Consider the following 25956-nt stretch of genomic DNA (forward strand, 5'->3'; position numbering starts at 1 on the left):
AAAGAATTTCAAAGCAGAGCTTTAATCTCGAAAGTACTTCCTATCTAGTAGCAACAGTCTGTTCCTGAACAGTTTTCAAGAAAAATATATCACAACAAAGGCGTTATTATTCAGACTCTCTTACCTGTAAGTAATTATTGCAACAAATGAGAAAGACATATGTAAAGTAGAAACTAAAAGAAGATCAACAACACTTTTAAAGCTATGTGAAATTTTAAAAAGATTTCAATTTTCCTTAATTGCCTCTGTGCCCTACTTCCCTTCCTGTTGGGAAACTCCAGGAGTTTTTAATGACTGTTCAATGGCTCGGCTTATGAAGTAACTTTTTTCTGTTTATATGATTTCCTTTGAGAACATAGAATAATTATATCATGTTCCTTTCTGTTCACAGCTCAGCTGATTCCATTCTGTACATTCTCAACTTGAAAAACCCATTCCTCTTCATTTTATATTTGGCTACATTGATAATTAGACAATTCTCACCTTTTAGTCCAATATTCTAATTTAAAACATTTCTTTGGTTATTAAGTTTATAATTGTCACCAGAAAATCTGCACAAAAGTCACTTATCTGTTCTAATCCCCACTTATTTAGATAGTGAATGACTCACGTTGAATGACTCAAGTATTAAATTCTGTTTCAGTGAGCTTCAAGCATATTCCATGCCAAGTTCAACCTGACTTTCACAATAAGTAGATTGCATCAAATAATCTTCATATGGAAGGATGGCTATTACCAGACTACTTTTTAAAGAGTAAACTACATATTTCTAAAGCTAATATTTTATATTCGATCCCCTGTTTCACAAAGGCTATATCCTATAGCACTATGAAAGAAAATGAGAGTCAAAACCTTGGTCTACCTTTGTCTAATTGTTACACATGACTACCTGTGTTATGCATGGAGGGAGTAGTTTTATTCACATGTTATGAGACTGTGTTAGGTGGACAGATGGTCTGGTGGCAGAGATCAGTGAAGGCAAAGTGAAGAAAAAAGAAGCCATGAAATTGAAAGAACAGAGAAGGGTCTGGAGGAAAAAAAAAGTGAGAAAACTTGTAGCTATATTATAACTGCCCCCCCTCAATTAAAAGGAATTATGCAGGAACTTCATCCAATTGTTTGTATGAGAGGGTTGTTAGAATTGATTTGGTGATTTGTGAAAACTAGTTATCGTTATTTTTTCAAACCACTTTTTTTGTTTGTTTTCATGGATATCTGCCCATTTGGGTTTTGATCATTGACTCAGACTTTAGTTTTTCTTTTATTCTTTTAATTCAACTTGACTTTGTTATTTCAGTTAAAATGTTGGCAATGTTCAGGAAAGACTAGGTTATAGTAAAGTTGTAGCAATGATTTTGTCTATTGGAAATGTGTTCTGGACCCCTGGATCTATCTCCAGTCTACCATTCTGGGCTGACCCTATTATTGAAAACACCAGAATTTTAGCTTTAGAACATAAAGAGCTCAAAACCAAATTGATCAGGAAGTTTTCTTCCTTCCTCTGGCTTCCTTTTCTGTCATGCTGAGCTCTCTAGGAGAGAAATGATATCAGCGGTTTAAAGCAGCATTGGAATGAATCAGTGCCAATCTCCCAAAAGAGATGTGTTTACTGGTATAATATTCGCTTAAGTTTTGTGGGTGAGTAACCCATCTCTGGTCAGATTCAAGGCCTTCTCCATAGGAGTGGATTTCATATACAGTACTGTTAAACATATAGTCAAAAGCTTAGGATGTCAGAGGCATTAGGATAGAATGTATTTCTTTCCTCAGTAGTCATGCTGTCAAATTTGTCCTACAATTAGGTTGTCAACTGTCCTAATGCTGCAACCCTTTAATATAGTCCTTATTTGTGGTGACCCCAACAATAAAATTATTTTCATTGCTACTTCATAACTGTAATTTTTAGTGTGATGAATTGTACTATAAATATCCGTGTTTTCCTGTGGTCTTAGGTGACCCTAGTTTAAGGGTCACTTGACCTCCAAAGGGTAGCTGCTACCCACAAGTTGAGAACTACTGCCCTACTTACTGCTCCACATGTATGTGACTATACCGTCTTTTCTCTTTTCTTTTTTCTTTTCTTTTCTTTTCTTTTCTTTTCTTTTCTTTTCTTTTCTTTTCTTTTCTGTCTTTCTTTCTTCTTTTTTTACATTATAAATCAGTCAATGGAGAAATCCATAACTGGTTAGAGTAATGAGAATAAGAGACTTGGTTTGAAGCCTTAAATAGGACATGTCTATTGCTCGCACCACATGGAGACACTGAAAACATCAGAAATAAAAAGCAAGAAACAATTTAATAGAAAGAGAGTGGGGAGGGGAGCTATGAAATGTGAAATGGTAGACTCATGGCATGGCTATGTCACACATGGTCTCACAGCAGTCATGGTTAGAAAATGTCAAGCCAGGCAAAGTCCAAAGATAAGTGACATAGACTATTGCCAGGCTTCTCCCTCACTGAGGAACTATCTAATAGATAGTTGCTGGAATGTGGAGAATCATACTTTATTGAAGATGTGGCCTATAGTATAGTTAAGTTTCCTATGCTGAACTGGTGGAATCCATACCCATCTACTTCTTGGCAACTCTAACTGGACTAAGTGGAATATCACATATACAGGGGGGGGGGCAAGGGGGAGGGAGAGGAGAAGGAGAGAAAGAGGGAGGAGGAGGAGGGAGATGGAGAGATAAAGAAACATATACACAAAACACACACAAACACAGTAACACACACAGAGAGACAAACACATACACACACACACACACACACACAAAAGAAAACAAATATAAAAGGTAAAATGATATGAACTTGAGAGGGGAGAGTTGGCAGGTTTTTTGGAGTCAGATGTGAAAGTGGGGGCTTCATATGATCATCATTAAGGATAAATATGTATGAAATTTCCTAAAAGAAAACCAGGATTATTATGGGAATCATCTCATCTCACATTAATATGAATTTCAAAGAATTCCACTGTCATCTGCAAGCTTGCAAAACAGGAAAATTCTTGCTGAAGTCCATTCTATATTCAAAGGCTTTTATATTTTCATTTCCAATCTCCATTTGAAGGCCTGAGAAATGGATAAATTATGCTAAAGAGTGCCCCAAAGCAGATGTTCTGGAAACCTGGGTCTTTTATATCTAAGTCAGAAGAAATTGGATGTGCTATCTCAAAAAGAATACCTTCAGCAGCCAACACAAGATCCAACCCTTGGATGCTTCTAGAATTCTGTAGTGTCTGAGTCACCCATGTGGTACTAGTTTTGAAAGCATGAAAGGATCATGAAGAGCAGCTGAGGCTTGGCACACTGTGAGAGACCAGGGATGGCCATTGGTGAAGGCGCAGCATCAGTGGCAGTTGAAGCCCCAGGACTGAAGGGATCATATGAAGAAGTTGAGGCTTGGCATTGTGAAGAGAGACTATGAGAGGGTATTAGTGAGAGCACAGCCTAATTGCAGCAGAAGACCCCAGAATTTTGGAGATGTCAGTAACTTGGACTTACCATCAAGAGCAGGAGTAGTATTTGAATAGAGCCCACTGGGGCCTAGAAGGCAAGCTGTGTGTGCTGCAGAGGCAGAGGTAAAGAAGTGACTCAAGATCGTTGGATGAGCCTAGAAGACTCATCCCAGACTGAATCACAGACAATTGGACACTGAGTTGCATATACCATTGGGGTTTGGCTTTACTAAGTTCAGATTGTTACTGTTCCTTGTTTCTTCCATCTTGAAGAAGGTTTTTAATTTAATTTTGACGTTTACAGTAGCCCACAGATGAAAGAGTTTGGATTTTAAAGGAGATTTTGAATGTTAGAGAGATTGGAAATTTCAAAGAGACAGAAATTTTAATGTGTTTGAGTTTGGAAAGACTGTGGGACTTTTAAAGTTATGTTTTTAATGTGAGATACTGAGAATGAATAAGAAAGGAAAGGTGTGGGTTAATAATTAGTTTACATGTCAAACTGATAAAACTCAGTTGTACTAGCTAGTGTTTTGTCAATGTGACACACAAACTAGTTATCTGAAAGGAGGGAACCTAAATTGAAAAAAAAATAATGCCTTTGTGACATCCAGGTATAAGTCTTTTTGTAAATTGTGATCAATAGAGGAGGGGCCAGCCCAATGTGGGTGATGCAATGCCTGGGCTGGTGGTCCTGGGTTCATTAAAAAGCAAATTGAGCAAGCAAGGAGCAATATGGAGATATAAGCCAAATCAATCCTTTTCTCTCCAATCTGCTTTCTGGTTTTGGTCATGGTGTTTCCTTGCAGCAACAGAAACCCTAAGACAGCATTAAAATAAATAAATACATACTAGATTGTCAATGCATGTGAACATCATGAAGTGTACTGAATGAGTCCTATATGCTAAAGACTATTTTGGCATTGATAGTGCTTAGTGATTTAAACAACAAAATATTATTTGTACAACCAAATACTTTATATATCCATCTTGTCTGTAAGAAATTGACTGCTCACAGTTTTAAAGCAATGACTTATAATTGCATCTCATTCCTAAGATGCTCTTTTATTCCAAGTTGTAATTCTTGTGGCAATTTTTAGCTTTTAAAGTTCCTATAGTAAGAAATCTATACATCAACACCTATACAACTTTCAATTTTTAAACTAAAAATCTTTATCAGATGATTGTCTCTTTGAAAATACTATTATATACACTAAGGAACATTTTTACAATATGAATAAATGAGTACTGGAACCTCACCCTAAAATGTGCATTACACAGACACACATGAAACTCCCACTTTAACTTCTGGTTAAATAAAAATTGGCAAACCCCCAAAGGAAGTGATCTTTTTGTAAATTCAGAAGAAACACTCTTGCAGGGGACCACTCATAAAAAATACAGAGAACCACTTACCAACTAATCACTATGCAAATAAAAAGTTTCTATGATGAACCTATATGAAATATTTCTGTAGAGATTTCCAAATATATTAACAATTATGTTACTCCTACATCAGAAATATAAATTTATTTATTTTATTATCTTCTTTTATTGTAAAGAAAGTAATCATTTCAATCACTAAGGAGGGCTCTGACACTGCTGTATAAATGTAATAGACAATAGGTATTTAATTAAATCATATACCTATTGGTTTCCTAGATAAAGGGCAAGTGATAAGTCTCTCCTTTAACTTCTCTTCCTTCTGCAAATTGGAAGAGCAGTTGGTTTTTTGGAAAAGATTCCCAAATGATCTTTTGTCTAAACTTCTTTCCTAATTATATGATGTTACATGTTTCTTTATTCTCAGGAATGAAGGAGGAAGTATTGTTTTTTAAGGAAACAGAAGACATGGAAAGATAACCAGAACAAGATGTTTTGAAATTTCCCCTAGAAGAAAACCAAAAGAAGGGAAATGAAATAGTTACCAAAAATACAATTCAAGATAAAAACCAAACAAAGCAAAACAAAAACCTTGTTTGTTTTCTAACGCAAAAGAGCAAGAAAGCCTACAAATGTGAGTGTGTGGGAAAGTGGAGTGAATTTGGGAGGACTGGGGAAGGGGTCTACATAATGAGAAAATAGTGTATGAAAAAATATATTTTCAATATATGAAGAAAACACTTATAAAATTACACATCAAAAGAAAAAAAATACCTAGGCTTTTGAAACTGAATGTTGAAAATCTAAAGCACATACTTGGGAATAAAATATTGAACAAAGTAATATATAATAGTATATTCCTGTAAAATTATCAGACTCAAAATATCTGTTATACTATCAAATTTTACAAGGAAGGAATTGTCTGCAAATACTGTGTATTAATTTTTAAATAAAAGATAATTTCATATTTATCAATGATGTATATTATAAAATATCAAGAAAAACTATGTATAAGTCCGTGTGTGTGAATCAATAAATAAATGCCTATGCTCTGTGTTAAGAGAATTTACATATAAGGATAGTAATCAATATTTCTCTAATTCATGAAGCAATGGCTCCTCTGGGGACCACCATAATTATAATAAATATAACTAAAGGGAAATACACTAACATATTTTACAGATACGGAATTTTTTAAAAACTAATTATTTGTAGAAATAATCTCTTGTGCATTCACTTGTCAATTAAAAAGCTAGTTGGCCAATGAGCTGAGGCCGGATTAGAAAGTGGAAACATCTGACAGAGAGAGAGAGAGAGAGAGAGAGAGAGAGAGAGAGAAAGAGAGAGAGAGAGAGAGAGAGAGAGAGAGAGAGAGAGAGAGAGAGAGAGAGAGAGAGAGAGAGAGAGAGATTGAGTTACATAGACACACAGCAAGATGGTCTCATGAAACTGGGACCAGGTAACCAGTCATATGGTGGGATCTAGAATAGAATAAACAGGATAATTAAGTTGCGGTAAATCTCCAACTCAAATATGCCCCAGCAATAAAAACACAACTCAGTTAATATGAATACATGCTGTGCGCCTAAATTGGGCAGATCTACTGCTACCCTACCATCTTCCACATCTATGAGACCTCTTAGAACTTACAGTTTCTCCAGGCCATGTGCTTCTGCTCTCTTTTTTCTTCTTCCTCCTCCTCTGCATCCTCTCTCTCTTCCATTTTCTCCTTCTTCCCTCTCCCCACCTTCCACCCCACCTTTCCCTTTTATCTGCCCAATCATCAGCTCTCCTTTATTTTACAAATTAAGGTGGGAGGTAGGTTTACAAAAAAAAAAAAAAAATCACCTGAGTGCTGACTCATTCCTTATTCAAAACCCCTCATTCCTTATTCAAAACCCCTCACAGGAGAATGGAATTAACATCAAATACAATTAGCTCCAGGGCTATCCACAAAAAATAAGTTATGAGACAGTTGGGGAACAGGTCCAAGCTTATGGCCTAAACATATATTCATAAATATGACTAAGTCTCACAGTCGTTATTTCAGGAACACTGAGGCCAGGTAGAAAAGCCCTCAGTTAGGATAATTAGTTCAAGAACACATAGTAACTTATAATTGATTCAAATCAATTTTGAATTATATTGGTCTTTTCACAACCAAAATACTTCCAAAATTAAACTGCATTGAGGAAAACTGTAATTATAAATTATTATCCAGCCAACTAACATACATGTCTTTTATCCTCAGCCCTAGATCTAAGTGAAGTGGCGATGTCATATATGATAAGGCTCCGTGAATTCCATCCTCAACATGGTCATGGAAAACTTGTACTCCAACCTTTTGAAGTCTTGAAACATACATGATCCCATCGTCTCTCAGGACATCATGTTGACAGGTAAGAATGTATGTTTGTGGCAAGTGCTGTAAGTGGTCATCACTGGCTAACAAGGGCAATGCTCTGTGGTCCATCAGCGCCGGCAGGGAGAAAGCCGATCTTCCAAGCACAGGCTCAGTGTATACATGGTCCTTTCTAAACTTGTCAGGGAGAAGAGTACTCCAGTTGACAAACCTGAACAGATGTCTGGACTCTGGAGGCATGTGCTGGTTTTTTCTCATTGCCTGTGGAAGTGCCTCATCCTTGGTGAAAAACAAACTCACAAGTTTTATGGCTATGTCCCTTGTCAGAACTATGCCATGTTCGTTTTCTCGATGAGATGGCAAGTGAGTGTCAATCACCTGCAAGCCAGGATAAAGCAGGGCTTGCAGCTTGAGTTTATGCTTTACTTCAGGATCAATCTGCACCTGAAAAATATGATGTCCAGTGAGGCAAAGGCTCCAACATTCCAACAGACAAAACCATGAAACAGAGATGGTAAAAAACCTACAGAGTGCTTTCGTAAAGCATGGTTATGCCCACAATGCCTGTAATAACCTTAGTCACCATTAAATGCCCTAGCACTGAAATATTATTTTTAAATATTGGTTAAGTATATTAGAAGATATGATAGAAAAGATACAGTGACAGAAGGTAAAAGAAGGGGAGAGATACAAATATATTTTATCAAAAGTAAATGATGGAAATAACATAGTCTGAAAGGTGACAGAGGATTTTACATAGATAAATGTGTAGAAATTATTCTTGATAACTGGCCAAGGTGCAGATAATAATGCTCAACCCTATATAGAACATCTGTAAAATCTGCATCCTCCCAAGCTCAGACAGAAATATTCTAAGAGCCAGAGGTGGTAGGTGACTCTAAGGAAACTGCTTGTCTTGACACTGCAGAATAGTTGCACATACAAGATCTGTGCAAGACCAAACCAGAATAAGTCCCTGCTTGGAGAAGAGAAGTGATCAAGAAGATTCACACCAGCTGAGGACCTGTTGACATTGGATAGCTACTGGGATAAAGAGAGTCTGTTTCCTCTAAGAGTGTAGCCTCTGATAATTGAACATGCTCCAGTAGAAAAGCCTACATCTAAGACTATGTGTGTAGGGCAACTTAGACACAATGTTCTTTTTTTGTTTTTTTGAAGAGGACTTAAACTCAGGCGATTAGGAAAGATTGGGTGTGTCTGGGAGGAGTTGAGGAAGTAGGTGAATTTGATCAAAACACATGGCATAAAAATCTTTTCAGACAACTTACTTTTTCCTATTTTATTGAAAACAAATTCTCTTGTACAACACATCTCAAACATAATTTCCCTTCCCTCCACTCCTCCCAGTCCTTCCCACTACCTCCCATCTTCCCCAGATTCACTCACCTTCAATTTCCCTTCAGAAAAGATCAGGCCTCCAAGAGAGAACAACCAAAAGGGACAAAAGTAGATTCACTAAGACAAGGCAAAATTCCTTACAATGAGGCTGGACCAGGCAGCCCTATTGCCCTATAACAGTACTGAGATCAGGCAAAAGAGTCAGAGACACATCAGCTCCCACTGTTGGGAGCACCACAAAAACATCAATTTAACAGTCATAGCACACACACAAAGAACTTGCTACAGACACTTGCAGGCCCCTCTACAGTACAAAGCTAATTTTTTAAGATGAAATGAAGCACACTAGTATCTAATATGATGAGTAATGGAGAGACTCCTCTGCAGGACATAGATAAGAGAAAAGGAAGCTTCAAGGAGTTCTGCAAGCTTCCATTCTGATAAAGGATGCAATATGAATTGTATAAGGAGCTACATAGATATAACAGAACAGAAGCAGCTGTGCTATGAGCTAACTTGTCAGGAAGATATTAAGGAAGGAGATAAAAGATTTAAGGAGCTGTAATCACAGGAAATACCACCACCCAAGTTTTTTGCTTATGCTTACAAGGAGAATCAGATTTCTGAGTTCAGGTTTGGCCTGGGATGGAGCAAGGTTAGGCCCAGGTATGGTATAAATGGTAATTTCAGGCAGACTCCTACCCAGCTAGATTATCTTCTGTGTTTAACAGGGGCTGGCAGATGTCTGAATTCTTTTGCAGTGTTAGAAAACAAAGTCCCTGCTGTCTCCTAAGAATCAGGGGCCTTGGTTCATGGGACTCTAATTCATAGAATAATTAAAAGGGAACATAGGATAAAGAATGAGGTGGTATGTAAATGAAAGAATGGAGTTTTTCATCTGCAAGGGATGAGTTTTCTAGAGAAAGTTTAGAATAGCAAGAGAGAACTGCTTGAAGATCTATCTTCTTTATGCAGAACATCGAGCATTCTGGAAAGCTATCTTGAACAGAACACAAGCCACCAGCTTGGACTAGACTTCAAGTCATTTGTTTCACTACTCTCAAACATTCCTTCCTCACAACCCCTCTTCAAGCTGAGGCTGGCCCTCGGCAATTCTATAATGTCAGTAGGGCCCTGATATCAAAGGTATATAAGGTCAGAAGAAGAACAAAGAACTCATAGTCCAGTTTCCAAGATAAACACAAACTTAAACATCCCCAAAAACTAAATCAAAGTCAACAATGCTTGAAAAGATATTATAATAGGATCAGCTTTACGTTATTCCAACAGTGCAGAAATGGTTCAACATATTCAATTTTATAAATAAATTTCTATATACAAATACAATGAAGGATTAAAGAAATCACAATTGTTATAAAAGACTCAGAACATTCTCTTACAAATTCACCATTCCTTTATGATGAAGAAACAAAAGTTTAAAAACAATAGGTAAGACAGAGTGTATTTGGAAATACAAAGACTATAAGAAAACAGTATCCAACAATAAACCATGTGGGAAAACACTGAAAACATTTTTTTTCTAAAATTCTGGGCCAGAGGTATCTGATCTCTCCATACTTCTTCAAATAATAGTGGAAGCCTAATCTGATGAAATAAAAAGAATGACAAGGTAAAAAGTGGAATGGAAAAATTGACTTCTTCATGCTTATGGATGATATAGTTAAATGTATAGGATTAGTATTTAAAAATCTATGTATGCTCCACCAGAAGGCTCTTAAATCTCATAAATATTTTCATCAAAACAAGATGAAATAAAGTTAACCATAGCTATCACAACTTTGGTGCAAGCTTCACTAATCTGTCAGTCCTTTATCCCTCATATCTATACAACTAGAACTATATGGACCAAAACATTCTACTTCCAGTACACATTATGTCTTTGATCCTTTGCACCATGGTAGCAGTAGCCTCTGTGTTCCTCCATGGTTTAGCTGGGAAAAATTTCCCTCAGACATTCCTTAAAATTAAATTTGTTTAGAACACTTACTCTCTTTGTTGTAACCATCACACATGGAGTAGAAGCAGTTAACTGTCTTTAGAGGTCATGATCTGTAGAGTTCATGTGATTTTAAGACATTAAAATTTATTTGCAAATGTTATTTCTGCATTTTTGTGTATGTAAAATTTTCTGATTAGAAAAGTTGAATAAAATTGTAGCTAACTGTTTTATTCAATCTTTTTTTTTTGATTTTTAATATTTTTATTACATATTTTCCTCAATTACATTTCCAATGCTATCCCAAAAGTCTCCCATAGCGCCCCCCACTTCCCTACCCACCCATTCCCATTCTTTTGGCCCTGGCATTCCCCTATATTGGGGCATATAAAGTTTGCAAGCCCAATGGGCCTCTCTTTCCAATGATGGCCGACTAGGCCATCTTTCGATACATATGCAGCTAGAGACAAGAGCTCCTGGGTTCTGGTTAGTACATCATGTTGTTCCAACAATAGGGTTGCAGATCCCTTTAGCTCCTTGGGTACTTTCTCTAGCTTCTCCATTGGGAGCCCTGTGATACATCCAATAGCTGACTGTGAACATCCACTCCTGTGTTTGCTAGGCCCCGGCTTCGTCTCACAAGAGACAGCTATATTTGGGTCCTTTCAGCAAAATCTTGCTAGTGTATGCAATGGTGTCAGCGTTTAGAAGCTGATTATGGGACGGATCCCTGGATACAGCAGTCTCTAAATGGTCCATCCTTTCATCACAGCTACGAACTTTGTCTCTGTAACTCCTTCCCTGGGTGTTTTGTTCCCAATTCTAAGAAGGTGCACAGTGTCCACACTTTGGTCTTCATTCTTCTTGAGTTTCATGCGCTTATCAAATTGTATCTTATATCTTGGGTATCCTAAGTTTTGGGCTAATATCCACTTATCAATGAATACATATTGTATGAGTTCTTTTGTGATTGTGTTACTTCACTCAAGATGATGCCCTCCAGGTCCATCCATTTGGCTAGGAATTTCATAAATTCATTCTTTTTAATAGCTGAGTAGTACTCCATTGTGTAAATGTACCATAATTTCTGTATCCATTCCTCTGTTGTGCAATACCTCTCCTGGGCATATATCCAGAAGATGTCCCAACCGGTAAAAAGGACACATGCTCCACTATGTTCATAGCAGCCCTATTTATGTTTTATTCAATCTTAAGGTAATGTAAAAGTATAAATTAAATGTGCCAATTATATTATCAATAAAAGAGAACTGAAAATATTTTTTTTAAACGTGTGAAATTTATATGAGTTCAAAGCTCTTGATCAGTGCCTCGTGCTCTCACAGTGTCTTTCCTACTGTTTTAAGAGAGTTCAAAAATTCTCCTTAAGGACTCCATTCTCTTTAAGTAACCATAGTTGCTTTGTCTGAATTCTTCCTGTCCTCAACTTCACTAGGTGCAAGCTCTTTTACTTGGGTATTTTTCATATTTTCTGTCTTGCTTCATGGTCTCATTCACTATAAATATGATAAAGGAAGTAAGCAATAACTATGCCAAAGTCTAGCTGCTACACTGTCTTAAAATTAACTTTTCCAAAATCTTAATCCATTACTTTTAAATTCAGCCTCACTCAAATTCCAACACACAGATGGAAAGCAGCTAGATACTTTGAGATAAACTGACACAAATTGTTTCTTATCTGACTCCCATAAATTATGTGTTCCTCATGGAAACCTCATGAGCACAGCCTTCTTGGTCCTCATTTCAGTTAGCACTTGCACCTTCCAAACTCTCATTATTGTCTGCCAACACTTCATACGTCTACTAAGCTTTACTAAGGCCACATTCCTTCTACATGGCAGCTCTGTCCTCAAGAGTATTCTGGTGTGAACTGTGGGTTTGAAATTGGTGCATGTGGATCCCAGCTGTGTCTACATGGCTCTTAGGTCTATGACTGTGTGCTTGGATTCCTTGGAGACCACTGTGAACTCAACTTTGAAGAATGTTCCAGTCAACTATGTCTCCATGGAGGTCTATGTGTGGAAGGAGGGAACAATAACCACTGTGGTTGCACAAATAGTGGACTTAGGGGACACAGTGTAAGAACTTGATGTCGCTTTGTTGGTTGAAGCCTTGTGATAATGATGGAACATGTGAAGACACTGTTTACAGATGTACTCACCACTCCTGGCCTACATACACAGGTGCCCTGTATGAGGTGGATATAAATGAATGTAGTATCAACCTCTGCTGATTTTGAGGGGAATATGACAAACTGTCCTCAGAAAATCTATATGAACACATTGAAGGCCTGCCTTCCTCTTTCAGCTATCTTGGAGCCTCAAGTCCTGTTTTTATCTGTCAGCCTGGATTCCCAGACAGGATCCTAGCATAACTGTCTTCTGAGATGCTCTACCAAGCAGCTGGCCAAAACAGATGCAGAAGTCTTATGAAAGAGTAGGTGGAAGTGTTGAGGACCATGGAGGGATAGAGACTCCACAAGAAAACCAATAGAATCAACTAACTTAGATCCTCAGGATTCCCAGAGACCAAACCGCTAACTGAAGAGCATACTAGGGTTGGATCTAGATCCCACACACATATGTAGCAGGTGTGTGTGTGTGTGTGTGCAGCTTGGTGTTGATGAAGGTCCTCCCAAAATTTAGAATGGGGGCTTACCCTGACTCTGTTGCCTGTCCGTGGATCCTGCTTCTCTAACTGGGCTATCTTGTCTATCCTTAGTGGGAGAGGATGTACCTAGTACTGGAGTAACTTGAAGTAAGTTGGTTCCCTGAGAGAGATTTCCTCGATCTCAGAGGTAAAGGGACACGAGGGATAGAGAGAGAAGCCATGTGTGAGGAGGACTAGGAGGAGATGGGAGACTGTGATCAGGATGTAAAGTGAATAAATAAATAAATAAATAAATAAATAAATAAATAAATAAAAATAAATAAAAATAATTGTAAACTAAATTCAAAGGGAGGTTAGGATCATTTATATATTCTATCATTTTAATGCTGTTGAGAAACTGAAGATACCCTACTAAAACATGAGGCCTAGTATAATTTAGCTGGATGTTTCAACATCAACATGGTGGTAATCACCAGAGTCCATAGATTCAGTGCAAGCATTCTTAAAATACTATTTTGCTTTCTTTGTTAGAGATTAATTAACAAGATTCTTTATAATATTTTAATGCTTGAGCAATATAACACCAAAATCAACTTTTTCAAAGAAAATGAAGGTTGAAATAAAAGTAATATTGACATGAAAATAGACATATAGATAAATATAATAGCAGCTAATGTATAAACCAAATTAGCCCTGTTATGTTCCGTTGATGTTTCATTCGAGGCCATTGTAATTCTGTGGGAATGAATGCTCCTTTTCAAGGAATGATACCAGAGGAACAGACCTGACAGAACTAAGAACTGCAACAGCTACTCCTCACCACAGAGCCAAGCATGCTGTACCTGTTGTGTCACCGCTGCAGCCAGAGTTCCTCCAGAACTGTCTCCTGACACAGCAATTCGGGTAGGATCTACTCCATACTTTGTTAGAATTTTATCCTGAAGAAAAAACTTGACGGCTGTGATACCATCTTCAAATTGTGCAGGGAAGTGATGTTGAGGCGCTAGCCTGTAGCTTTAACACAGACCAGGAAAGCACACAGAGCGTAAGTGTACAACAACCAACAACGTCTTAAACATCTAACACATGCACCATGACACCAAGTCCTACAGTTCAGTTTTTAAAACTTGATCTAGGGTTTTCTTCTAAGTATTGACTAGAATAAAAGTTAATATAAAATTATTTAAAACATGTAATTAAGATAGTGGACGGTCTTGTGACTGAAGATAATGGATTGCTGCAAAACCCTTACTTTTGTAAGGAAAATTTTTATTTCAAGTGTATTTTATACTGGAGATATTCTGTATCTTTCTTTATGTTAATAACATAACTGTCTATACAAACATCATGTTCTCTTTTTGTTCTTCAGAATGACAAAATTCACAAATATCTATATTTAGTGTTGGACGTTCATGGTCGGAATCCTAGAATATAATGTGAACTGCCCTAAAAAAAAACCTAAAGAATAATTTAGATATTGCTATGTACACAAGTGATGTTTATATCTATTATGTTAAATATAGTAAATTTAGAAAAATGCAAATCATATTGATGATACTAAATATGGGTCAGGTTTTGTATCCTTGTAAAAAAATATGATTCAAATTTCCCCAAATAATAGACTCTTCCAATACTGAAATCAATCCATTAACATGTAAAGTTTTTCTGGGTATTATAAGCATAATAAACATTTTAGAAAGTACTTTCTTTAGATGGTTATTCAGTTTTATCCAAATTCACATAGTTTAAAAATGTCATAATTGAAGATTAAAAATATTGGATTAGAAATTTTGAGTTATGATTTTGTAACTATAAACTGAGGAGAAGGTGGAAAAAAAGTCCTCTTAAGAATTATAAATTTTGGAATCAAATTCAGATTCAGAAATCTAGAATATACTAATATGAGCAAGAATATATTGGGCTATCCTAAGATACTCCAGTACACATGCTGCAAATGCCTTAAGAGTGTACTCACTTTTTGGGAGTATGTGTTCAACAATTCACCTGACCCCAAATTTTATTACCTACAACATTCTAAACCACTGATTTTAAACCTGTGAGTCACTCTCCCAAAGATGTTCAGAAAATAGAGATATTTGCATTGTTATTCATAATAGTAGCAAAATTACAATTATGAAGTAGCAATATAAATACTTTTATGGCAGGGGTTCACCACATGAGAAACTGTATTAAAGGGTCACAACATTAGGAAGTTAAGAATATTTTAAATAATAATTATTTTGAACATAAACATTTTATCACAAACATAAATATGATCAAATATTTCAATTGTGCAATGATTAATTTCCTACTTCTTGTCTGACTATGTAATAAGAAACATAACTGGACCATATAGGACATAAACGATAAGGTTTCACAAAGTAGTCAACTTAGAGTATAATTCAAAATTTTTTTTTGTTTCACTGTATTTTTTAAGAGATAATATTTAGGATATTGGACTCCTTTAAAGGGTAGTCTATGCAACAATTGTGACAGATAATATATAGTAAAATTTAAAATTCAAATTTCAGATATAGATGTATTATTTGGAAATTGAATCTATAGACAGGCAAAAATCATACTAGTCAAAGAAAAATTACTCTTACTCTATTCCCACAACAACAGCGTCAAGCTTGTTCGCAGTCCATCTATTCAGGAAATCAAAAGCCCTCTGCTCTAAAATGAAAAGAGAAAGGTCAAAGTACTCCTTGTAATTAAAAAAGTATCATAAATAATGACAGATATCTATATGATAAATGAGATTTCAGATTATCAGACAGAAATCTTTCCTACCCTATTTCAATGCAGAGGACACTGAACCAATGTAACATTCTTGAATCTCTCTCTCCAGAGATGAAGAGATAACTTTGCATATTGGTATTTTGAAGATGAAAATTAGAATTGGCATATTTTAATTTTAACTTGTCATCTACTATTCACCACACAACGACCCTTCTTATATCCCTTTGTGAACTGGTGCACTGTGCTATCCTCTCCTTCTTCAATCTGGAAGATTTAGACAGTAGAGGAAGTTAATTGGTCTTCCTATAGTCACCACAGCCAGGTCTATAATCCAAGACTCTACCATCAACTGATAAACATTAACACTCAATGTCTTCATTAGAAATAACCATTTTGCCATTCAACTACATCAGCAGTTCTCAAACTGTGGGTTACAATTCGTTTGGCAAACATCTATCTTCAAAAATATTTACATTATGATTTATAACAGTAAGAAAATTATAGTTATGAAATAACAAAAAATAGTTTTATGATTGTGGGTCACAACAAAATAAGGAAATGTAGTAAATAATTGCAACATTAGAAAGATTGATAGCTATTGGTCTATATAAACTCTTGACATTCTTTCAGTTGGGTCATGAATTCAGGAAGAAGGAATGCAGTAGATCTCTCTATTTACATACATACATATGTGTGTGTGTGTGTGTGTGTGTGTGTTGTAGATATGTAAGTAGATGATATCTAGATAGATAGACAGATACTGTTTATGTAAGATAAAAACTTAATTGTTTAAAAGCTGGGGGACTTTTGGGACAGCATTGGAAATGTAAATGAAATAAATACCCAATAAAAAATAAAAAATAAGCTCTGCTTTTATAAATATGTCGATTATATGATGCTGCAATGATTAGGACATTAACCCAAATTCTAAGGAATAGCAACTGAGTTTTTTAAAATCTCTTAGTAAGTTAATGTAAGGCTTTGATGTACATCGGGCACACAAGCCACTGACTCTCTCCAACACACATAGATGCCCATTTGTCACTACATACAGACAACAACTTTCTCAAGTATCCACCTGTGCTGGTTACTTAATTTTTATCAACTTAACACAAGCTAGGCACATCTGCAATGAGGGAATCTCACTTGAGAAAATGGCTCATAAGGTAGCTTACACTCTAAGATCAAGAATGGACAAATGGGACCTGAAAAAATTGCAAAGCTTCTGTAGGCAAAGGACACTGTCAATAGGACAAAATAGCCACCTACAGATTAGGAAAAGATTTTTAGCAACCCTACATCTAATAGAGGGCTAATATCCAATATATATGAAGAACTCAAGAAATTAGACTCCAGAGAACCAAATAACCCTATTAAAAATGGGGTTCTGAGCTAAACAAAGAATTCTCAACTGAGGAAACTCAAATGGCCTAGAAGCACCTAAAGAAATGTCCAACATCCTGAGTCATCAGGGAAATGCAATCAAAACAACCCTGAGATTCCACCTCACACCAGTCAGAATGGCTAAGTTCAAAAACTCAGGTGACAGCAGATGCTGGCAAGGATGTGGAGAAAGAGGAACACTCCTCCATTGCTGGTGGAATTACAAGCTGGTACAACTACTCTGGAAATCAGTCTGGTGGTTCCTCAGAAAAATGCATATAGTACTACCTGAGAACCCAGCTATACCTCTCCTGGGCATATACCCAAAAGATCCTCCAACATATAACAAGGACACATGCTCCACTATGTTCACAGCAGCCTTATTTATAATAGCCAAAAGCTGCAAAGAACCCAGATGTTGTTCAATAGAAGAACGGATACAGAAAATGAGGTTTATTTACACAATGAAGTACTATGTAGCTATTAAAAAATGAATTAATGAAATTCTTAGGCAAATGGGTGAAACTAGAAAATATCATCATGAGTGAGGTAATCACAAAAGAACACACATGGTATGCACTCACTGATAAGTGGATATATAAGGGGATTAGGTGTTGGGTGGGTGGGGACACACTCTCATAGAAGCAGGGGTAGGGGGGTTCAGGGGGGACCAGGAATGGGTATAATATTTGAAATGTAAATAAATAAAATATCAAATAAAAATGACTAGGCATAAAATTTTAAAACAAAACAAAAGAAAGATTCTTCTGATTAATAATTGGTGTAGTGGGGACCAGTCTACTATGAATGGTGCCATCCCTGGGTAGGTGATTTTTGGTTGCATAAGAAAGGCTAAGAAAGCTATGCAGAACCAACCAGCAAAGCAGTACCCCTCCATAGCCCCTGCTTCCATATCTGCCACCATGGCTCCTGCTTTGACCTCTCTTTATGATAGACTGTAAGATGTAACATGAAACAGACCTTTCTGCCTCTGGTTTGTTTTTGTTATGGTGTTTATCACAGCAATAAAGGCAAACTAACAATCCACCAATTCCATTTTCCACCTCCCTAGATGCATATCTTTATAAGTTCTGTGATATCTATTAACAATATAGTCACTACAAAATCTTGGAAAGTTGCCAAATTTTAAAATTATGATCAAAATCAAGACTTTTAAAAAGGTATCTATCTCTTACACATTAATAAAAATTTAAACTGAAAGGTATTTAGTTCCTGGGTATATAACAGTTTGGAAAACAAAGAAGTTAAATCATTCAGTCTTTTAGGTAGAATGATACCATTTATGATTTAGTTATTCAGTTTTAAGAAAAGGAAAGGCCTTGCTGAAAACAAAATATACAAGATACTAAGCCTACATTTTTCACATTTTACATTTCATATTCCTTTGCTATTATATTTTAGACTTGGATATGTATTTACCACCCAATCAATTTCAATTGCCTTATAGTCAAAGTCAAAATAAAGGGTTTTTTTCATTTCTAGAAATTGTTTCAAGTACAAAATATTCATTGGTATGATCTATCTGGTCATGATTCTCAGTGGTCAGTGCCCAGTAACAGAATGTGTAGCACTTATGGGAGTCAAGCCCAAACAGGAAGGCATGCAGGTATTGATGGGAAAACAAGAACAACAAATGTTTATAAATTATCTACTGGAAAATAAAGTGGGGATGATTTTACTTTTCTCCACATTAACATTTATTTTTTTAGTTTAAAAAGTTTCTTCACTATTCCTTTTTCTTCCCCAACACTTCCCAGATCCTCCATACCTCACTACTGATGCAACTTAATCTCTCTCTCTCTCTCTCTCTCTCTCTCTCTCTCTCTCTTTCTTTAAAAAAAAATAAAAGCAGAAATGAACATCAAAACAAACAAGCAAATCAACAAAATCAAAAAAAAAATTCTTGTTTATCAAAGCAATCTTGGCATTTTCCAGGAAAGAAGTAATCTGAGAAAAAGAAATAAAATCAATTGAAGTTTGCAAACACTGGAAAACATAGCCAAGAAGACAATATATGCTCAAGTGAGAGTGTGCACTTCACCCCACCCCCAATACACACCAAACAAGCATAAACAAACAAAGTTGTTACTTTATCTCAACATGAAAGTATGGGTAACATTTGGGAGCGCAGTATAATATGAAAATTTTTTTTTCGGAAACAGAATTGAGGTCATATGAGGTCTATAGAAAACAAAAAGTCCAGCTCACTGAGCAGCTGAAACAAATCATGGAAAGGAGCACTGACTGAAGTTAAGAACATTAAATGTAAGGCCAGGCAATAGACTGCTAAGGAATTTCAGTGTGGTAGTGCATCATTGAGAACAAAGAAATCATGTGTGTAAAAAGAGACTTTAAGATAAGATATATTGATAAAATCAAATATAGATCAAGAGCCATGTAATACCTATCAAAGGAACTAATGTCAAGGGAAAAATATTTCCTCTTCTGGGAGTATTGAAAAGAAGGGAGCACTGCTATGTTGGAAATACAAATGACATAAAGAGATTCAGGTAAGAATGGAATATTCAGAATGTGAGAACATACAATTCCCATGTCCTCCATTTTCTCTGCAATAGTGTAAAGTCTGATCTCTAGAAGACAAGGAGAGTTCCCGTGGCCTTAGTGGCAAAGAGAGCTACACACTAACAGGGTCTCTGGCCCACAGATGGGTATTAAGCAGCAATAGCAAAACAGCGCTGAGAAGCCAGCCAGTCAGCATCAACATCAACCAGAGACTAATCTGAGGTGCTTCCTACCAAGTTAACAAACTTGAAAGCAGGAGCCCATAATCTGTTTAGCCTAAACTCTACACCACTAGATTTTTGAGACCCACTGTCCTCAAAAGGGAAATCACTCTTCTTAGTCACACTGTGTGCTCTGGAATTAATCTTTAAAGCATCTTTTAAAGTCTTCGGAAGAGAAAACAAAGCTTGTGCTTTGTGTATAGTACCCCGAGGTATTATACAACTCACTGAGCCACTTTCTTAGTTCTGTTCCTTGATTTCCTATTCCTGAGTGTCTTGTTATACCACCACTGTACATAGAGAAGGATGATCATTAACATCTATAGCATACTGTGGCTGTGGCATTGACTTTTAAGACATTGGCTACGGCCATAAAACAGAATATTTTTTCTAAGAACACGGGCCTGGATTTCTCTCATCATCATGGGAAACTATCTAACTTTGTATTTTGCTTTTTACTTTAAATTTTGCAAGGAATAAAATAAACCCGATAAAGGGTTCTTCTTTCCCCACAGCCATTGTATTAGTCTTACAATTTATCTTGAGTCACTACCTACCTTCTATAAACACTCTATTAACTTTGAATAAGTGAAAAAAAAAACAGAATTCAAAAGTAGTACTGTTCTTTAAGATTTATGCCAAGCATGGGGCAGGGACTGATCCAAGCCTTCATTTTCAATATACTGAATTCTATTGCCATTCTTGAACTGCAAGGGAGCATACTCAATTTTCTCTGCTATATTAAAAATCTCATACTCTTTTTTAAATTGAGAAATCAATTGACTATTCAGATATTACCTGAGTTTGATATTCATGTATTATTTAAATTTTTTTACAATTTCATTAACTTGCTTGTTTTTATAGTTTACTTACAATGACTTTCCATATATTGTTAACAGTCTATTATAGAATTTTCCAAAGTTTTTTCAAAGGTTTATTTTTTATTTTTTACATTTATCAGCTTTATATGTCCCTTATAATTATCACAGAAGACAAGCACGGAATCTCAACTTTATGATTGGGGCATGATTTATAAAAAGTTTTATTTTGAGTTTTCCTCTTAGAGTCAAGTTGAACAACTTCCTTATACACTTTACCACTTTAGTAATAAATTACAAACTCCCTCTTGAGTCAAGAGCATGGAATTCTTCTTGTAAGTGTCCTTTCAACATTACAGCTGCTGAAAAAATCCTGAAGCCTAGGAGAAAATGTTGTAGCAATTGACTTATCCCTGTCATTTTTTTTACTTTATTGCATATGAAAGATAAATAAAATGTCACCTGACAAAAGGGGCTTTCACTGGGATTCACTTGCTAGTACATTATCCCAGACTGCAGGAAGCCCCGAGTTTGAACCCTAATACTACATGGACCAGGCTGGAGACAAATGCATTTCATCATGGCACTCAAGAGGTAGAAGATCATGAGTAAAATGTTATTACCAACTAAATAGTACTTTCCAGGGAAGACTAAGATAGATGAGTTCCTATCTTAAAAACAAAAGTAAACAAGTGTGAATCAGTGAAAAACAAACTCTGCAGTGGAAACCTCTATCAGAGGATTCCTCAAACAGATCTGTATTGGATATCGAGCATGTATATCTCTATTATGTCCATATGTGTGTGTGTGTGTGTATACACAATACTTGTGTACTACAAACATGCAACTAGTCCTTCTATTTCCTTATACGATAAACTTACTAAAACTCCCGAAACAAAAACCTCCTCCATGAAAATAGATCACAGCTCGTCTTGGGGCTTCTGTTTTTCTCTTGGGTAGGTACAAACGCACAGGAATGTCAACAAAGGTAGTATCAGTGACTGTGATGTGTTCATCAGAAAGCGGTTGTGTGTAATCCAGATTGATTATCATGGAGATAAATTCTTCATATCTCATAACACCTAAGTTTTCAAGACACAAAGCCTATAATAAAACAAAATAAAAATAATTCAACATTACATCTGTAATATCAAATAAATGTGAAGATTAAGTTTAGAAGAATAAAACAGAAAAAAAAACAACAAAGAAGCCAAACAGAAATAAAGAATTTGTAAAATTAAATCGATATAATATTATGACCATTTTTTTCAAAGACCCTTTTGCCTTTGAAAATCTCAGGTGTTTTAGATTAAATGTTATTTAGAAAAGCATCTTTACTTACATTTTTAAAGACTTTTTGTATTTATTGCTTAATTATAAATCTTTCAAAAATTCAATGTCTTATAATCCCTCTATGTATGTTGTCATAAGTTCCTTCTAAAATTACATTATTTAATCTCAATTTTAAATATTATATGACCATATTATACATAATGTGAATTTGTTTTTGTTTATTTGTTTGTTTTTTATTTTGATTTTTTTACTCTACCAATTTCTATAAAACCTTCTTTGATTTTACTGCAGAAATCTGACCAGCCTATCTAGAAAATAGACAATTTATTCAAGAAATATATCTTTAAACTTCCAGAGCCAACAGTACTTGAATAGCTTTTATAACTGCATGTAATTCAAGGTAAGGTATGTATAGCTATTCTCCATATTTTGATGAGAGAAACGCACTGAGAAAACTGCAGCCATACCTGTCAAATTTATTCACACACATAAGCACTGTCTGCAGAGTCTGAAGCAGCATGCTTGTACCATATCCTCTGGGCTTATATAACAGCTTGTAGTTTAGTTTTATTTTGTGGGATTTAAAACTGTGTAACTGACCAGATCTCTGACTCTTGTTTCTTCTTTTTGGTTCTTTTTCCTCTGTTGATTTGTCTTATCCAACTTTGATGTGATTTTTTTTATCTTATTATATTTATTTTGTTATATATATTTTTAAATGAATGAATGAATTAAAGCCTACCAACTATGGTAAAGGTTAATGACTGAACTACCACTTAAGCCTACAGGCATAAAGAATAAGTTTTCGCCATATATCAACTACCCCAGAGCAAGGCTCAAACTGAGGAGTAGTTGACGACCACATAATGGATCCTGTCCATTTAGTGTGCTTTTATATGGTTACACTTTAGTGGTGTTTTTGTTCTGTTTTATTTTTACTTTTTGGTTATTATTAAAATTTTTCAAGGTTTTTTCGGGGGTTTGTTGTTGTATTCAGTTTTGAGTTTGTTTCATAAAAAGAAATTATTTTTTGTGTAGGGAGGAGGAGAAGATATAGAAGGAGTTGAGGGAAGCGACTATATTATCAAAATATGTTTGAATGTAAAAATTGTCTTACATAATAAAGTATAATAAAAACTAGAAAGCTACTGATCAATGTACACTGACGTTATTGTGTACAAACCCATGCAAAGATAATACCAGTAATAAAGTTATTGCTGAGTTCTAGTACAGTATAAATAAATGAATATTTTTGGTGTATATAGAAGAGTGTAGTTCATTCCAACAATCAATAAATATTGCCTAATTATTTAAGTATTCTTTAATTACTCATTCTAGAGGTGCAAGTAAGATGTCTCAATAGGTAGAGGTACCTGTCTCCAACCAGGAGCATTTCTAAGATCCACCTTCTAGAAGAGAAGAACTGCCCCTTATATGATGTCCTTTGACCACTACACATGTTTTGGCATGAACCTTCCCTCTAAAACATTCACACACACAAACTAGTTAATTGATTAATTTTGAAATGTAACAAACGTTCTTCAGTATTTTCTAACTAATTAAATATAAGAAGATATGACCTGTTAATATAAGTGCATAAGATATGAATATATTCAGATAATTTTCATTTAATGAATTTGCTCTTGAAAATTTTATTTTTAGGAAATGGTCTTATTTAGTTTATGTCAATGTTTTCTGGATTTAAAATGATACTTAAGCATTTTAAAACTATATTGAAAACTATCTATGTAGCGATTATCACATGTTCTTCTTAAATGCCTGACCATTATTACGCAGAACAATCCACACAAATGTTAAATTAGTACCCTCAGTTTTATGTTAATGGGTACAATGCAGAGTCAAGGAAAATTCTCATGGTTATGTGTGGATATTTTACAACTCTTCACAAACAACATATGATTACAAAATAATGTACTGATTTTATACAAGGCTATATAATAAAGAACTTTATTATTTTTACTTTAATACAATAAAAAGCAAGAATATTTATTGTATTTGCAATCTAAATTGTAGGGCTCAGTGCTAAAATTATCAAAGATTTCCAAATTTCCTGGGATAAACCCTTAATTACATTTTCCTTTTGACTATTATCATTGCAGAAGTACAGGATAATAATTCATAATGTCAAATACATAAAGTGTATATGTTAATGATATATACAAGATTATTAGAAATATGTGAAGCTGACAAAGTAACAGCATCATATTAGAGTGAGATGTTCTGATAGGTTATATTGTGATATAGATGAAAGCATGGCTATTTCTCATTAAATACATATGAAATAATCACAAGAGAACTGACATGGGCTGGTTCCTGTATTTATTCTTTGATCACGTAATCAGAACATTTGAAAAAGAGAACTGTGGGTGAAAGACACAGATATTCAGAAATTTATAAAGAACTTTAGTTTTAGTTGTCATGGAACTGTGCATCTTTAAAACCGTGGACTGCTGTAACTTCTGATCATCTATTAATTCTGCTAGCTTAGCTTTTCAGGCCCCAACTGTTAGAAATGTCAAAATGTACCCACTTTGCACATAAAGAACACAGATAAATAATGCAGCCTGGGGCTCAAATTTAAGCTGCTACTCTCTCTGTATACACTCTTATGAATATATATTCCCTCTCATATAAACTATACAGTTAGAAAAGAGTGGATAATGAGAGGAGATCTATGTATATGCAAAGAACGCATATATATTACAGCATCAAAAGTGTCAGTTTCTAACTATTCTGGAACAATTACAGCAGTATATCCACTCTGTATATTCTAAGATAACCCCAGAATTCCAGCAATTTAGAATTGGAGGCAGACAACAGAAGCCAAGGAAATAACAAAATTTCTAATTTGTTACCAAGCAAGTACTGTTATAATAATTCATATCTTTATAGAATATAAAAACACAGTTATAAAACCAGTGTTTTCTTAGAACTTGAGTGAAAATCATATTAACATTCTTTAAAAAATGTTTTCTTTCAGGATTATATCAATAGTATTATAAAAATATTCAAAAACATTCATTCTTACTAATAGAAAAAAATATATTATTCTTACCATAAGGGAACAAGTTTTAGCAACTGTATCCAAAGCCATTACTTTCCAGGTTTCTTCAATGTTGTCGGGCACGGGTGTATAAATACAAGATAAAAAACTAACACAAAGCAGTCCAAAACAGAGAGCTTTGAATCCCATAGTATCCTAAACTCTTCCCAGTGCAGACATTAAAATATTTCCATAAACAACTGAATAAAAAGCCACAGAATGAGTACAGACTGGGAACCGTCTCATGTAAATACAACTATTCCACAATGGGAATCTGATTCAAACAGTCATTTTGAATTAAGCAATGTCATTTCTAACTTGTTCTGCAAATGGACAGACTGGGAAGTAGATGTTGAAATTCATCAGGTGTGGTATCTATTAAATTAACATGTAATTTAAATTTCCTGCAGTGTTTCTTCATCCTGTGATATTAATGTCAGCATAAAATAGCTTTAGAAAATCAGAATCCAAATGTAAGCACTGGATAATTTTTGAAGTAATTTTTTTGTAGTTTCAATATATTCTAACAGATTTATAGTAAGTTATTTGGTATCCAGTTAAAATCTATGCTAATATCATCACTATTATTACCTATGTTAACAAATCATGCCTAGTGTAGACTAAGCTTTAAAATAAAAGATAGGGTGTGTGGAGACTTGTTCAATTTCTATCATGCAGCAAGCTGTAATTTTAAGCCTAGACCAGAATTACCAGAAAGTTCAGAACAAGTATTTTAGCAGTCTGACTT

At 35.1% G+C, this 25956-nt stretch overlaps 1 protein-coding gene and 1 long non-coding RNA gene across 2 annotated transcripts; one reads left to right on the forward strand and one right to left on the reverse strand.

The window, feature by feature from the left end:
• The first annotated feature begins 25 nt into the window (after window positions 1-25).
• On the forward strand, window positions 26-14583 carry LOC115030624 (uncharacterized). The gene is made up of 4 exons (XR_003836216.2): window positions 26-126; window positions 5265-5471; window positions 7089-7236; window positions 13906-14583. It is a non-coding gene; the product is annotated as an uncharacterized LOC115030624 (long non-coding RNA).
• Window positions 7041-25358, reverse strand: LOC110291668 (arylacetamide deacetylase-like 2). The gene is made up of 5 exons (XM_021158910.2): window positions 25221-25358; window positions 21733-21955; window positions 15750-15819; window positions 13986-14157; window positions 7041-7643 (listed from the first exon to the last, which is right to left on the reverse strand). Exons 1-5 carry the CDS (start codon window positions 25356-25358, stop codon window positions 7041-7043), a joined length of 1206 nt encoding a protein of 401 aa, XP_021014569.1.
• Window positions 25359-25956: the final 598 nt, after the last annotated feature.

Source organism: Mus caroli, unplaced genomic scaffold, assembly GCF_978045245.1.
Source record: "Mus caroli unplaced genomic scaffold, Mus_caroli_1 scaffold_3, whole genome shotgun sequence".
In the NCBI taxonomy this organism is placed as follows: domain Eukaryota; kingdom Metazoa; phylum Chordata; class Mammalia; order Rodentia; family Muridae; genus Mus; species Mus caroli.

Coding starts and splice junctions, on each gene's coding strand:
- LOC110291668 (XM_021158910.2), bottom strand. CDS start 25,358: ATGGGATTCAAAGCTCTCTGTTTTGGACTGCTTTGTGTTAGTTTTTTA. Junction 21,956..25,220: donor CTAAAACTTGTTCCCTTATG/GTAAGAATAATA, acceptor GTTTTATTATAG/GCTTTGTGTCTTGAAAACTT. Junction 7,644..13,985: donor CTGCAGCGGTGACACAACAG/GTACAGCATGCT, acceptor CATATTTTTCAG/GTGCAGATTGATCCTGAAGT.